The 16,110-nt window shown below is 42.8% G+C and overlaps 1 protein-coding gene across 2 annotated transcripts in view; it reads right to left on the bottom strand.

The window, feature by feature from the left end:
• Positions 1–15,560, bottom strand: part of LOC122623646 (netrin-A) — a 43,267-nt gene extending 27,707 nt beyond the window's left edge. For both annotated transcript variants that reach the window (XM_043802921.1, XM_043802922.1), the window contains exon 1: positions 13,951–15,560. In XM_043802921.1, the coding sequence (XP_043658856.1) occupies positions 13,951–15,067 (1,117 nt within the window). In that variant the 5' untranslated portion in view covers positions 15,068–15,560. The remainder of the gene's footprint in view (positions 1–13,950) is intronic.
• Between the last annotated feature and the right edge of the window lie 550 nt (positions 15,561–16,110).

The raw sequence follows: 16,110 nt of genomic DNA, 5'->3' as shown, positions 1-16,110 counted from the left end.
TATTTTTTTGTTTCGGACACTTCTTCTTCATTTCGAACTTTTAATGAAGTAATTTTTCCTCCGGTTCCCCAGCGCGTTTCCACCAAAAGTTAACTTACCGGGGGAGGTGTACAAATATTATTATAGGGCGACTTTCGCTGCATTGTTTGTCATTTTTAATCTCGGCTTCCCCAGTTTTTTTAAGGGGTATTCAAAATATTATGGGTATAATGTTTGCGGTTTGGCTTCTCAACTTTTAAGCTGTTTTTGTTTATATTTATGCATTTTCCATATTCATTTTAATGGAAATCTGAGCGTTGTTCAGTAAAGAAATGGGTATAAAAAAGTCGATTCTAACTTTTTCGTTTGCCTCTTGAATTGTTTCTCTTTCTGTAGTTTCGGGTTGTATTTATTTTTTGGGCGCGCTTTGTTTGCGCAGCTTCTTAAATAGTTGAGTGTGATAAGAAAACTTGGAAATGGGCCAAAGTTCCCGTGAGGAAATAAAAGTGGGTAATTGCCAGCATTTAGTAGCTGAGCTTAAACTCGCAGCTGGGGGCAATGCGCTTTCAATAAACGAGTTTTAGAATACTAAGTTTCAAACTAAGTGAATACAATTCGAATATCATGTGGCTTGCTCTATTTAAAAGCTTATAAAGGCACAATTTTATACTCTTCTGTCACCTAGCCAACCTTCACCCCTTGATGGACTTGGAAGTAAAGAAATCAAGGCACTGCACTACTCACTTCAGTTCCTTGAATGACCACCGATATCCATTCACATCCATCCATTCATTGAGGCCTTGACCATTCATCAGTTGGTTTGGCGCAGTTGACTCATCGTTTTCCCATCGTCATCCTCACATCGTTTCCATATTTCCATCTTTCGATCTTTCCATCTTTCCATCTCTCGATCTTGCCACCTTTCACTTGCCCCATGGACTGACCACGGACCGGAATCGGTTTCGAAATATTTGTCGCCTCCAATCAGGCAACTTGACCGATTTGTTTGCGCATGCAGATGAGCAACTTCAATTTGTTTGAGCCGATAATTTGGTGTTTGTTTCATCGCTAATGAAGCCAATGCCAATGCCGATTTGCCAGTTCTTCAGATGGAGACCGAGATTGAGATGGAGATGGAGATTGGAGTTTCCCCCGGGTTTTTCATTCCCAGCGATTGTGCAACGTCATTGCGACGAGGTGTCGGAGCAGCTAAACTTCGTCTGGTTGATTAATTAAATGTAATTGAGTTTTAATAAGCCGGCAAAAAGGCAAAAAGGCCAAGCCCTGAAAAAGCAACTGCCACACTGGGAAAAAATGTGGCAAAGTTGCAGCAAATACTTATTTAAACAGTGCAAGAAACCCATACTATTTCCGTAGCTCATTTGCAAAATGTATTGGCTAGGATTCACTTGGATTTTCTTTGTGTTGATAGAATTTCCTTAGTGAATGGGAATTTAGAAATCCCAATTAATTTCCCAGTGGAAGATGCGGGTGTCACCGAAGGTCGCAGTTGTCGAACCAACAGACTCATTAACGACTCCACTCTGACTTTGGAATCCGTGAGCTGAGAGCTGTGAGCTGTGGGATTGGGAAAGCCATCGAGTTGGGCTCTCCATCTCCAACTCCATCTCCACCAGCGCTTAACAATCACTTAGCGCATTATTAAAAACGCTTTTTGATTGCGCTTTGGCGTGTTGGCCCATTGAAATCGATAGGCGTAGCCCAGTGGATCTTGGCCAGCGGCTTAGCGCGAGATACCCTAGCTCCACACAGCTTGACAGGGTATCATAATATTATATGTTAAGTTTTACAATACAAATACAAATATATTGTATTTCAACGAAATTAAAATATACATCTAATTGCATCGTAATTCTAAATAAATATGTAATGTTAAATACTATTATTGGAAATGGAATAGAAATCATATCCTCAAAACTCTATTCCTCACTTTCCCACTCTTCTTAGTAGAGTATTACCCATCTCGACCAGCATCTTCCGCTGAGATCTCTCCTTCTCTAGTTTCAGCCTCCGCTACATTTTAATTGACCATGGCCAAGAAGTCGCACTTGGAAATGTCTCAATCAAAAACAAAAAAAAAACAAAAAACCAAAATAAAAGGCAGAAAAACCGAAAATCGAACCCAGACACAACTGCCCACAGTAAATCTACATAAATTTTGTGGTCAAGAAGGAGAAACACACACAAAATTCGGGAGGAAAAATGAAATGAAATAAAATAAAAAGCCGAATTGAAACTTTTTCTTTTTGTAGACACGCCTTTACTCGTCAGTGTGTGTTGATAATTTGCATTTGATTACGGCTGTTGGCCGCTGGGCTGCGAAAATTGTTGTTCCGGCAAAAGGCTTTGATTTCTAATCAATGTGGTTGGATCTTGTAGAACGAAGATTAGTAGGAGTTTCTTTTGACACGGGTCTTACGATACTTGATCCGATGCGATACTTCTCCAGACCCTCCTCCCAAAAAGTTGTCTTGTTTTTCGGTGGACATTCCCATTCCCATTCCCCACTCCGCTGATGAAGTTGTCAATGTTCTTTGGGGACGACTGCCTAATAGGATCGTTTGCAGACCTCAAAAATTAATAATATGGCATTAACAATGGGAATATCTACGGCTTGTCAGTGTATATGTGTGTGTGTGTGTGTGCGGGGGACAAAAGGCCAAAACTCAATAACAATAAAAATAACAAGATGTCATAAAATGGGAATGGACTGGAGTGGCCCAGCCAGCCATCCAGTCAGCAGAAGGAAAGCCGAAAATAAATAAATAAACAAGTTACCGGAATGCAAAAGGCCAGAAAAAGATGCTCGGAGTTGAGGGAGTAAGCGTTCAAAAAAGGATAATTACGTGCTTGAGCAGCAAGCAAATAAAAAGTACAAAAAAAAAGAAACCAAATTAAAGTGAGCCCGTTTTGCCTACGGCAAGTAAATGCCACTCCAGCCCCAGTCAAAAAAAAAAAAATCCAAAGAGACAAGACCAACCACCGAAAGCGAGAAATGAAAAGGAAATCTAAAATTTGTCAAATGAAAATATTTTTCAAAAAGGGAAAACGATGAGTGCCGCCCAAAACATCCAGAACACCCAACCACCACCCTCAAGACAATGAAAGCTAGATTATTGTTTGTTGGCTTTCGTTTTCCCTTTTTCCGAGTTGCCGCTTCGATGACTTAATCTCGTCGTCTTTTGGCGCCTGTCGGGCTGCGAAAAGAGTCGGGAAATCTCGACAAGATAGTCCCAACCCTTTTCGGGGTCTTACCTTTCGAACAGGTGACCATTTGTCAGGATCCAGAAATCTCCCCCAACCCAAAAGCTGAATCCCATCCCCATTCCCATTCCCATAGAAAACCCCTTGCTCGTTCGCGATGAACATCCCCATTTGGCTAAAAACGGGGTGGCATAGAGCGTCGGCATAGAACTTCAATTTGGGAAATACTTTCGCATCGCACAAAATATTTGTGTAAAATTTAATTAAAGCAAAAATACCCCATACACCCGACATAACATCGATGGATGCCCGGCTGAGCAAAGCAATAACACAACGCAAACTAAATGCAAACAACGTTCGCAGGGCCAAAAGTGCGATGGGATGAATGAGGTTTACTTGCTAGTTGGTAGAGCATTTTGCATTTTGCTCACTTTTTGGACACTTCTCCAGAACCCACAAGGTAATAAAAGAAAATTGATTTAATTGTTGCACAAATTGGCAGAGAAAGTCAGGGCGAATTTGGCTGCATTATGGTTATTAGTCAGAGGAATGACAGCATTTTGTTTATGTTTTTGCATGTCAGCAGTTTATAGAAGACCAAGTCAGAATTTAAAAGAAAGAAAGATTGCTATTAAATTGTAGTAGGTTTAAGCTAACACATTTTTATTTTCTCTGAAAGCTTCCAATGATCAACGGATTACTGAAGTTTTCTTCTTTACTTCGGTAAACTATAACAAAAGTCCACTTGGAGCAACACCCTCCAGGTATTTTCCTCTAGATAATCAAGTGCTCATCTCTACTCCGATCTGGAGGTTTGTAATTAAGTTACCTCTCCCGAAATTTCCCCCAGTGTGTGAGAAAATTAATTTCCAGCCCAGAAAAAAAAAATAAAACTGATGCCTGTGAGTGATAGGCCGTTGGAACTTTCGCAGCCCAAAATCGGCTCAGAGTTAATTATTTGCCTGACCCTGGGCGAGTTGTACACACCTGTTCGAATGAACCCCCCCTTCCTGGCCACGCCCCCGCCCATACTCCCCGCCCCTTTGCCCGGCAGCATCATCATTCGACAGTTTCAATTTTAATGACTTTTAACGTCTCCCGCTTGATTTTGAAGCTTTGCTTTTCCAACTTGAATTTGCTTTTCATTTATTTTATCTCATTTTATTTTTCTCGTTGCTTGTTTGTTTATCTCTTGTTTGCCAAGGGGTGTGGAGGCGGGGGGCAGCTGGAGGGTTAATATTTGAATTGGCTTTTTTCCACAGGCGTGGCCGCCGCCCTTCCAAAAATGTATAAAAAAAACAAAAAAACAAGAGAAATAACGACGAAAAACAACAACGAAATTAAGAAACATGTTGCAATTTGGTCAACTCGCCTAATGAGCTTTTTATTTGACTAAAAAACTCTGGCGGAGTATATGTGAAGTGCCTTGGGTTGTTGTGCAGTGGGAACGGGGTATAACTGCAGAGTTGGTAAAGGTACAACTTTTTGTACCATAAAAAGCATTAAATACGTACGTTTTGGTGCAACAAAAAAGTTATTTTCCAAAATTAGCCAAAGCCATAAACTATTACTGATGTAAATGACAGATTTGAAAAGTACTATGCAATACCAAAAAAATATATAAAAATAAGATAGTCATTTGCTGAATTTATATATATTATTATATATATATATATATATTTGCTCTACTTGAAGTTAAAGAGATGGTTTAAAGTGATCTCAATTGGCTCGCCTCCGTGTTATTTTAAATATAACTTGCAGGGGAAGTTCGAGTTTTCCGAGTGCAGGTTTTGTTGGCACTTCACACCTATGATGCACCTGCCGCCGACTGAGAGGCGTCATTCACGTCGTTTTCCTTTTTGGCCACTTTGCGCAACTTCTTCGCCCCGTTTTCGAGATTTCAGCAGTTTTTCCTTCTTTTTGGGATAAATTTTCCCGCTGACAGGCTGAAAAGGCTGAGAAGACTGTGAAGGGGCGAGTGTTCTGTACTTTACTCGATAATTAGCTGTATTTGGAGCAGATTTTATGGCATGTTCGCATGAGGTGAGAGCTAATTTCCACCAAAAAAAAAAATATATTTTTCTCGAGGCGTATAAAAAGTGAGAAACTGAAATGTTTGTTTATCTATAAAACAAATCCAAGAACATATCAATCAAATTGGCCGACTAAATGCTGCATCAAAATGGGTTAGTCAGGGGCATAAAACACACACATAACGCAAATGTGAATAAATTTTCATGGGAAACTTAAAATACATTTTCTCTGCTCAACCTGATTTATGGCCGAAGTGTACAAGATTTATAAGAAACTAAATAAATCAATTTAAAGATGGAAAATCCAATTAGTCAACGTGTAAATGGTATAGGAAGATTTTTATAATTATGCTGGTCTGTTAGCCAAATTGTAACCCTTATAGTTTTGATACGCTGCTTTTTATTTCGATTTTAGCTTTCTCCCAATTTTATATTAATCGTGTGAAAAAAATGTTTCTGTTAGATGCTATGTATTCCTTCAATGAAAATATATGCAGTTGGCTATCCGTAAATCTTCCCATAACCAACATGTTTCACTTGTGGTCATTTTATGGCGCCCACCACACAAACTTCTGGTCTTTTGTTATTATTTCCCTTTTTTTTTCCCCGTTTTCTGATTTCAGGTGGCCATGGGAAGCAGGCAAGGTGCTGGCGGCAACAATAAAAAGGCGAGTTGCAGCGGCCGTTGCAAGTTGCTTGTGTACTGCTGTTGCTCAAATCTCGAATCGCATGTCCAAGTGTTTTGAAGCGTGCAACATTTCGGCGGCCGAGGGGATGCAGCTAAAGATGGAGATGGAGCTAAAGATGCAGTTGCAGTTGCAGTTGCCGATGAGGAACTGAGAAGTTGTGGCGAGTGTGGCAGTGTGTTGCTGCGGCATAAGTCAACATGTCGGCGGCAACACCATGTGCCATGTGCCATGTGCAATGGGAGATGTGCAAGATGCAAGATGCAATGTTGCTGCTGCTGCTGCTGCCTGCATAATTCTCGCTGTGTGTTGCATGTTGTAAATGTTAAGCGCGGCAGCAACTTTGGCGGCGTCCAAGTTTTTCATCTGAGCATTTGCGCTTCACTGCGATTTATTTGCCCGTTGTTTGTAATGCCATTTATTGCTGCGATGTTGCTTGTTCGCTGCCTGGATGTTGTTGCTATTGCTGTTAAATGCTTATTTACATTACGTTTAGTGGCACTTGGCAGCGGCGTTTCCACCGAAAAAAAAGCTGAAAACCATGTTGAAACTGAAAACTGAATCCTCAAGACCCAAAACCAAAACCAAAGCCAAACGAACGCCCCTCATTTCCCGTCGAAGGTGAGAAGAAGTCGTTGTTGCCACTGCACACATTTTGATTTATGGGCTGCCTTCGGCTGCTGGCTTTTTATGTCCGATATGCCATACATATCATTATGCTGGACACAGTGGGTTGATCAAACGGATTCGAAACTAATATACATACATATATGCTAGTTCAGTTTTATGGCGGAATTAGTTTTATTGGGCGACTACTTTAATGCTTTTGTTTATCACAAAGATTTGCTTGCCAATAGCATTTGATTCTGACTATAGGTAAAAAAAAACAGTATTTTGTTCAAAAACATAGAAATAATGATCGAAATATAGAAAGTAATATCTTGTTAAGCTCATAATTTCATCCCCAATCAAGTGGCATTTAAAACAAAAAATGATATCTTGGTAATTAGGAGTAAAAAATTTAATTCTTTTAACTTTCTAACCATTTTTAGCCAAGTTATGAAGAAAAAACCAAGCTAGAACTCCAAGAAACATTATCTTCGATATTTTCCCTAATTTGAAAGCCTGTTTTTTAAACCTACATAACTGATGATATTTTCACTAACAAAACTTTAGCTTCTTCCGAACTTTTTAAGCCACCCATGTGCAGCTATCTTTTTCCATGCCTTCCGTGTCTATTGTTGCAGACAGCTGATATTGATGTTGTTGTTGCGCATGGGCAGCTGCCCCAAGTTGCAAGTTCGCCGCCTCTCGAAGGGAATTCTCGCAATTCAAATTCAAATTCAAAGGAATTCCCAAGAGCAACACCCAACAGCAACAGCAACAACAAAATGGAAGTGGCAAGTGCACATATGCTTGTTGCTGCTGTATTTATGTACAAATGTATTAGCAACAAAAATGATTTAATAGATTCCACGAACAGACACGACTCCTCCAAAACCCCCCCCTCCTCTCTGTATCTCTCTCACTCTGTGAAAAACCCAACCCGCTGGCATTCCTCGAGTTTGTGTGTTGACATTTGCCAACTGGCTCGGCATTCAAAGCCTATTAAAAATGTATCCGACAGCTCCATGAAGTATGCAACAATCTCTTATGCCGTTTTCTTTGCCACATGGACTGGAATCCCGATCCTGGGGGGGGATGGGATGGCATGGGATGGCATGGGATGGCATGGGATGGGCCAAGATATGAAGGCAACCAGCCCCTGATCCAATTAACTGCTTACACAAAACTCAAATGGCCAGACAAATAGAGACGACGTCGACGGGGTCGAGTTCCGTGCTCAGAGATGTGTGTATATAAATGCATATATGTATATATCCCCATCCCCCTTCCCATTCCCCTTCCCGTTTCACCTGATCCACATGCTCGACCAGCAAGTAATAACAGTTAAAATCAACGCACGGCATTCGTCCTCACATCCCAGCTGGCCTTTGGCCATTTTCTAGCAGCCTGAATGGACGGGGAAGGACTCAGATCCTTTTTCTACCTTTTGAAGCTGTGGCATAGAAATGGCCAGGCGCTGTCCTTGCACTTTGATGAGCAGTTGGAATCATAAATCCATGGCTCACAGCAAAGAATATAAAAATGGGAGTTTGAACATTCAAACCATAATATGAAGATGTTTTAAAATAGTCAAGTCTAGTAGTTGCTGAGACACCTCTTAATTTATGATCCTAACATTTGTAGGGCATCCATAGATCGTTGTAGCCACACTCAGCGATCCGCCCAAAGCTGCTGACTTAACTCTTCGTTTCGTTTTGTTTTGGTTTGTTTGGCTTTTGAGCTCCCTGTGTCCTGGCTGCCTTTGCCCTTTGCTTTTGACATTCGTTGGCTGATGAGCCTGCGAAGGATTTTGGCTGCTGGGGTTGCATGTTGTGCTTTGTGTGGCGTTATGTGCATAAAAAATAATCATAATCACTTGAAAGCCAAGCCCAAACCGAACCGAAACAAATGCCAACTGCTAAGTCCAAAGGGGCAAATATGCAGAATAGCAAATATGAGGGCATTTTTTAAGCTGCCAGCATTTTGCCAAACATTTCGAGGGGCGATAACTAACAACATAAATGCAGCAAGTGCGAAAGTGTGTTGTAAAAAGTTGCTAATTATTGCTAAATACATTTCGCTAAGCACCACTGATGAAAGTGAATTCGCCAATAGTGATGTGCAAAAATTAAAGCCACTGGCCAGGATATACATATGTATGCCCAAAGGATGGGCAGAATATATGGGCGAGGATGCAAGGATACGAGGACGAGTATGTGCTGGCCAGTAAATCAGAGCGTATGGCGATGACAGCCTCGTCATAGACAGCCGGCCATCATAACGAATGGTCTAGGTGTCCCCGGTTCTATTCAGGCTCCCAAAATGACAGACCCACCGGCTGAAAGGGCGCCACCTGGGGTCTTCATCATTTAGCAATGCTGAAGGACTACTGCCTCCTGTTCATACCTGGTAGATTGCATTTTAGGTTTAATAACTATTAAGTGCATATGGAATGAACTAGGTATAGTATATATCATTATATATCTGCAGTTATAAGCTCGGCCATCTTTACATCAACGTTTTTACCTCACCAATTCAGTGAGTGCAGGGCATCAGCAAGTCGGGAGTGCAGATGCTCTAGTTATTTTCTTGTATTTTTGCTGTATTTTTTCTGTACTTTTTCTGTATTTTTTGCACACTGAAGTGCGCATTTGACAAGCCCGGTAAACAACAATTAAAATGACAACGGAGTAGATGGCGAGGCGAAAGGATTTTTGCACGTTTCGCTTTCTACTCATTGGGACCCCGCATGTCCCCCCCTCCCCTCCTCCGCACAAACCATTCATCCTTATCCCAGTGGAAGGAAAAGTCCACGAGTGCGCAAAAATGGGGAAAAAAAATGTGAAAAAATTCATGAAATGTTACTGATGAAAACTGACATAAGGCGACTGGCAGGGAATGCTGTGCGAAATTATAGCCACAGGACATTCACACACAAAGCAGCGGAATCACAGCCAAACAAAGCCCAAACCCCGCCCAAAAAGGATGGGCAAATAACTTGAGGACATGCCAATGCAATTTCGAATCAATGTCCAGGGGAGCCAGCCAAAAAAAACCAAAAAAAATGAAAATGCAAAAGAAAACAGGAAAAACGGAGACAAAATCGGAAAATGTCAAGGGAAAAAATGTGGTGGTAGCAGCAAAAAACTGGCAGATGGGAAAATGCATTTACAAGGCAAAGGTGATGGCAGCAAATAATGAAATAACCTTTAACTTGGTCAACAAAAAAGTATAAAAGATTATATATTACTGCTCATTTATTTCCTTTAAGCAGTTTTATTGCAATTGCATTCAAAAGACACTGAAGTGACTAAATTAATTGACTAAATGACTAATTGATTTCTGTCAAGCCAAATATGGCAAAAGTGTATGTACTCAGTTTGAACGGATTAGTTTATAACTAACTGAAATTTATAGGTTTTATGAATACGCATGCATCATTAATAAACCCGCCTTATTAGTGGCTAGTGGTGATGCCCTTGTTTTCCTCCGATGATATATAGACATCATTCGGCGGCGGCCACGAAATCATTCCATTCGATTTTAGTTGGACAAATTGTTTGGCTAATTTGCGCGGCATTTTCGTAAGCCCCCGGCACATTTATCACCACCACTCGCACTCGCAGCGAAGCATTTTCGACCCGTCCATCAGAGGAACTATTTCTGGCAACAACACGGCGTATGAGTAATGTCTTGATTCGCCAAACGTTTTAACGGATTTAAATTTATTTATTGTGCGCCATCTCAGCAGCGCCGACGTTAATTTTAGCCACATCTCACGAATTTCTGTTGGTTTTTGTTCAAATTTAAATTCAAATTGAAAATCATCACATCGCGCTCTCCTCTATTTTCAGCTGCTCTTCAGCTTTATGACTCCCATGACTCGCAAACATACATTATATACATATATGTACAACTCTTCCGATTTCTGTATCCTAGGCCCGATTTGGGAGGTGTGTGATAAACTGCATTCGCCATATGATTGAGGGGTTAAGTGCGGGTCAAAGTTGGCTGCCGTCTTAACTCATTAAAAATATATGCATTATGTATGTACGAGTGTGTGCTGGAGAGCTCTTTAGCCTCCTTTGTTCTCGACACCTATAAATCTGAGGCGAATTTATGCTGCGAGTTGGGAGTTTGGCAATTTATGGTAAAAGAATGTTGAGAATGAATGGTTTCCGGCGCACAGCGAAATAATGGGACTGCATCTGTGCATTAATCACGATTTCCCCGGGACTCTTGCGTAATTCGCTCTCCAAGATATTAGCCCTTTTTTGGGGGCATATTTTGTAACCCCAAAGATTGCTTTATTATTTGTTGATCCATTTAATGAACCATAATTTTGGCCATCGAAAAACCCTTGGGGTGTTAAGAGATATTTCCATGGAATACGCCATAAAGTATAGCAACTTCCGCCTTAAAGTTTTTTACTTTATTATGCGTGGCTAGCAACATATGCATTAGAAATTGTTTATTGACTTTTGCGCATTATTATGAAATGATATATTGCGGAAACAGCGAATCGTTTATGCATAATATCTCCTCGCATCTCGGAGTGCTTTATTTCCCTAAATATTCCAATTTGTACTACTTCCTTCGCCTGTTTTACATGAAATCCTTCCATATGTGTGGCATATATTTGGGAAACTCCTAATTTAGTGAGTCCTTGCGCCTGCAAATTGCCTGCTGTTATCGCCTGCTCATTAAAAGCCGAGCTAAATCGTTTTGCAGTTAGTTGAAAGATAGCATCACGTGCCCTTCAATTCGATTCCATTCCATTCGCTTCGATTCGATTTCCATAACCATTTTCGTTGAGTTTCGTTTCGTTTCGATTCGATTCGAGTGCAATCTGCTCGCATATGTTCGCTTTTTCCGAATTTTCTGTGGTTTTTTCTTTTCACACCGCTCATCGGAAATATTTTCCGGCCTGGACATTTTTCGTTTCCCTTTTCATTGTTGTTGTTTCTGTTTCGGCCTGTAATTGCTGCCTGTTGGTTGTTGTCTGTGTTGTTGTTCGTCGTTATTGTTGTTGTTGTTCGTGTTGTTTTTGTAGCCGTTGTTTGAGGTCACATTGAACGTCAAAAGCGGCGATGGCAACGTTAATTTCGTTTGTCCATAAACATGCTACATATGCTGCGCGGGTCCTTTGAGTTCAAGTCCGAGGGGGTGAGACGCAGGGAGGCAGGAACGCAGAGGTCGGTTGCATTTTGCAACCCTAATAAACCGAGGGGCGGCGTGGCCAGGGGGCGTGGCCGGGAGTAGGAGAAGGAGAGTCTGGCACACGTGCCGGCCTCTGATAAGACCGTCTGCCTTCCATTTCCATTTTCATCTTCCATCGCCCATTTTCCATTTTCCCGCCCCGTATGGTGTGACTGTGATTTATGCACTAAACAATACTAAAGGTCCCCCGGCTGCATGTCCTTTCCCCCTGCCCCTCCCCCTTCCCCTGCCCCTAGCACCGCCATCCAACTGGAGGAGGAAAAAACTGCAATGTTATGGCACGTGATGACCACGAAGGACACTTTCATCAAGTGCCTGCAATGAATGATGCCAGTGCTTTTCAGGGGGCATTTCCATTCACATGGAGCCATCTAATATGAAGTGCAAGTGTAAGTGTAAGCCAATGAAAAATAGGTTACATACATATATAGTTTGATTTTACAAATATTGTAGCTCATCAATTTATATGCAAATGCTGAATATTCTGCTTGTAAATATATATAAGTATATATAACATTTTTTGCTAATAAAACAATAGAGCAAGTCTCCCACTCTTTATATATGCCACACATATATGTGAACCCTTAGAATTTTGTCAGTTCTAATGCACGAAATCAAATTCCAACATCAAAATCAGAAGAAATCGAAAACCCAAAACCTTCCCTGCTCTCGTTTTCATGTTCAATTGTCGGGAATTATGTGTTCGCTCTTGTTGAAAATGCTTATCAAATTAATTTCGCTTAAATTCGCGCTTATTGTTCGAGCTCAGCCAGTTTTTAGAGGGTTAATTGCGAGGGTTTATCCCGGGGTCTCTCGATTCTGGCTTCAGAATTCAGGACTCAGGATTCAGGATTCAGGATTGAGGATTTCGAATTCGGCAATCCCCGGACATTGGAAGTCTCGGCATTGTGTCCTGATTGAATGTTATTGCTGTTGTTTGTTTGTTTGCTTGTTTAGCCCGGCCAAAGGTAACGTCTCGATTTCGCCTCGCTGGCGAGGGTTGGCCCAAGAGTTGCTACTTGATTGGGTCTCACTTACCTACGGATATTATTGCATGCCACATACCTCCCCCATAACACTCTACACACGTGTCCATCGAGTTGTTCAATTATGGCTAAGCCAAATCCGCAGCACAAACATGCATGCCTCTGGGTTTTCCAGATTCCTGTTCCTCCTCCGCACAGCATTCTTCTTATCCTTGGCGTGGAAAAGAGCAACCCCGTGCCGAGTTAAACTAAGATGAAGACCAAACACACGCGACTGCCTCGAAAAATTGAAATCGAAAATTCTAATGGAGTTGTCGCCAGTCGCCAGCTCCAGATTACCATTTCAACCCTGCACTCCATCGATATGCTTACTTTTTGTATTTTAACTTTGTGTCCCGATATGTTTGCCCAACAGATTGAGCTGGCTGACTGGCTGGCTGGCCAGGAGCAGAGTGTCCTTGGGGGAAATACTCGCCCCGAAGGTAGCATAATTTCGCATCGATATTTCCCCTTTTGCGGCGAATGTTTTCCCATTTTCCACGGGGGAGTTGGTTGACTTCCCTGGCCTAGGTAGGATGTGTGGCGGGAAAATCTCTTGGCCGGGATATTCCACACCACAGAAGTTTAGGTAAAAGAGCCTCCGTGGCGCAGGTAAGATCCCTCGAGTGTGTTCATAAGCCCTCTCAATAATATTGGCCAATAAAACCGAGCCTAATCCTATATTTTTCCCCAGAGGTGTGTTCCATATGTAAATACGCCACCTAAACACTTTGGATGTATTTCAACTTGATTGTGATAGGAAATACAATCTAATTAAATTGTGACTCTCAAAATCAAACGTACGATTTCATAATATTGAATTATTTTGTATATATACTGTATTTGTGTAAGTTAAGGTGGGAATGTACCAAAGTTGTTTATATAGTGATTCTCCTTCCATTACCAATAAATAAACAAAAATGTTGAACTGAAATCGGTGCGTTGTTTATAGAATATTCCCAGAGCTGAATTATTTATTTCAAACTACTAACATGCCCTTGCTGTTGGATCTTAAACCCTGTTTATATAAATATTTTCAAGAATGTTATTTTTTAAATGTAATAAACTGCTTAAATATATATGTAATTTCCATTTATGCCCAGTTACTCCCAGCCAGATTTGTAGATCCCCGTATCCCGATTAAAATATTAACTAGAATATGGTTTGCTGACTCACCTTTGCACTCGTTGGCCTCCTTGGCGGTGGCCCGGGCCCATGGGCGATCGAAGTGGAATGGCTTGCAGCGTTCGCAGTCCCTGCCAGCGGTGTTGTGGCTGCACTCGCAGTTCAGCTGCCCACTGCCGTCCGTGGAGCACTTGGAGGCGTGGCCATTGCACTTGCAGCGTCCGCCCACCGAGAAGTCCGAGATGGCGTAGTGCAGACCACCGCCGGATGTGGTCACGTCCGCGCCGATATTCGACTCGATATTATTGCCCGCGGGTCCATTGGCCAGGGGCACACTGTACTTGCCGCTGGCCAAGTCCGCTGCTCCGCCGGCCTCCAGCGAGAGCAGGGCCTGCGGATCGGGGCGTTGAAGGCGGTGGAACACCACCCGTATATCGGTGGCCGTCACCCAGTCCTGCAGCACCGGCGACGAGTCCAGATCCCGCGCCGATGGCCGTCCCTCCAGTGTGCTGAAGGCAATCCTGGAGACCAGTGGCCTGGTGACATCGCTGCAGCGGGCCTCGTGCTCGTTGTGGCGCCCAGTGGACTGGCGGGCGGGTCGTCCGAAGAGCCGGCGGCACTGGGAGCTAAAGAACTGGAATGGCTGCCAGCTGAGGCCGTGATCGGTGCTCTTGTAGATCACCATCGAGTCGGGACGCGGTGCATGCGGGCACAGCTGCAGGATCACATAGGTCAGCTCGAACTTCTTGCCCAGCGAGAGGGTCAGGGTGACGTTGTCGCCACTTCCGGTCACCGGCTCACTGCGCCAGCAGGTCACATTATTCGAGTTATTCAAGTCGGTGAGCGCGCGGGCTGGAAAGCTGCGCAACGGATCCGCCATGTCGCAGGTGTGGCAGGAGCGGTCGTGATCCTGGTACTCGCAGTACCGCTGCGCTGCGCCCGACGATCCGCACGTGGAACTGGCCACCACTGGTGCGTCGTAGGCGGCGTTCACAAAGTCCGGAATGCAGGTGCGTGGCTCGTGCGCTTTACTGTAGCACGGATCATCCGGCGGCGCCTGTTGCGGAAACATCTTGAAGAGCACGTCGTTGGAGATGCACTGGATGGGCGTGAACCTGGTGGTGCCCAGCAGCAGGAGCAGGAACAGTCCACCGATCAGTGGCGGCATGTTTGGCGTTTCAGTGACTTGTGTAGGTGCTTTAAATCACTCAATTTCACTCAAAACAAATCGAAATCAGAAGTTTTAAAAATCAATAATTTTTAGTTAATTGTTTCGGCGCAGCACAATCATAAAAATATTTCAAATTTTCAAAACCGTTTACGAGTTGTAGATTTTGAACAAGAACTCCAAATTCTGTGATTTTTAATAGTTTCAAAAGTCACTAGAGCCGCACCAAACAAAAAATGAGCAAATCTCCAATAGTTTTGAAGTTAACACACTTGAGCACTCAAAAAAATTCGAAATCGAAATCGCCGCTTTGGCAGCCGTTTGCGCAGGCGTTTTTGAAGCGCGCGTCGCGTCTCAAATCTCCAGCCACTCGAATCGAATCGCAAATCGCAAGTCTCCAATCGCAAATCTCCAATACCAAATCTCAAATCGCGTCGTTCAAATCGCCGTTCGTTGTTCGGCGGCGTTCGGTGTTCGTAACGTCAAGTCGGGCTGCTTGTCCACAGGCGACTGTGTGTTCGTTTTCGTTCGTCGCTCGTTTTTTCGATTTTTCGGTTTTCCACCTCTGCACGTGCGTGTGTGCGTCTCGGTGTGTGTGTGTGTCTGTTTGTTGGTGACCGCGCGCGCTTAAGATCGCCGCCCGCAACATGTTGCTTCAGTATGTTGCTGATGCTGCGCTGCCAGAACAACGCAACCGCTGCTCTCCTCTCTCTTCAGATACATCTCTCAGTCACATTTGAGAGTTGCGCAGTTCGGGCGCAACATTTGTTGCTTTGCTGGCGCTGCAATTATTTTGTTTTTGTTTTTTTTGTTTTTTACTTTTATTGCCACTCGGCGACACATTTTGTTGCCGGTTTGTCGGCAAATAGCCACTGTTTTGTTTGCCGTCGATTGTTTTTGTTGACTTGGCCGCACAAACGGGGCCACACAGCAAATCCAAACATTTTGTCCACTGTATCGACAGATAACTGTTTTCTTAAACGGCATTCATACGCTTTTAGCTTGATAAATTATGTACATATACGTATCATCAATTAATCGTT

Source organism: Drosophila teissieri, chromosome X (assembly GCF_016746235.2).
Source record: "Drosophila teissieri strain GT53w chromosome X, Prin_Dtei_1.1, whole genome shotgun sequence".
Lineage (NCBI taxonomy): Eukaryota > Metazoa > Arthropoda > Insecta > Diptera > Drosophilidae > Drosophila > Drosophila teissieri.
This window is presented reverse-complemented; position numbering and strand designations above follow the sequence as displayed.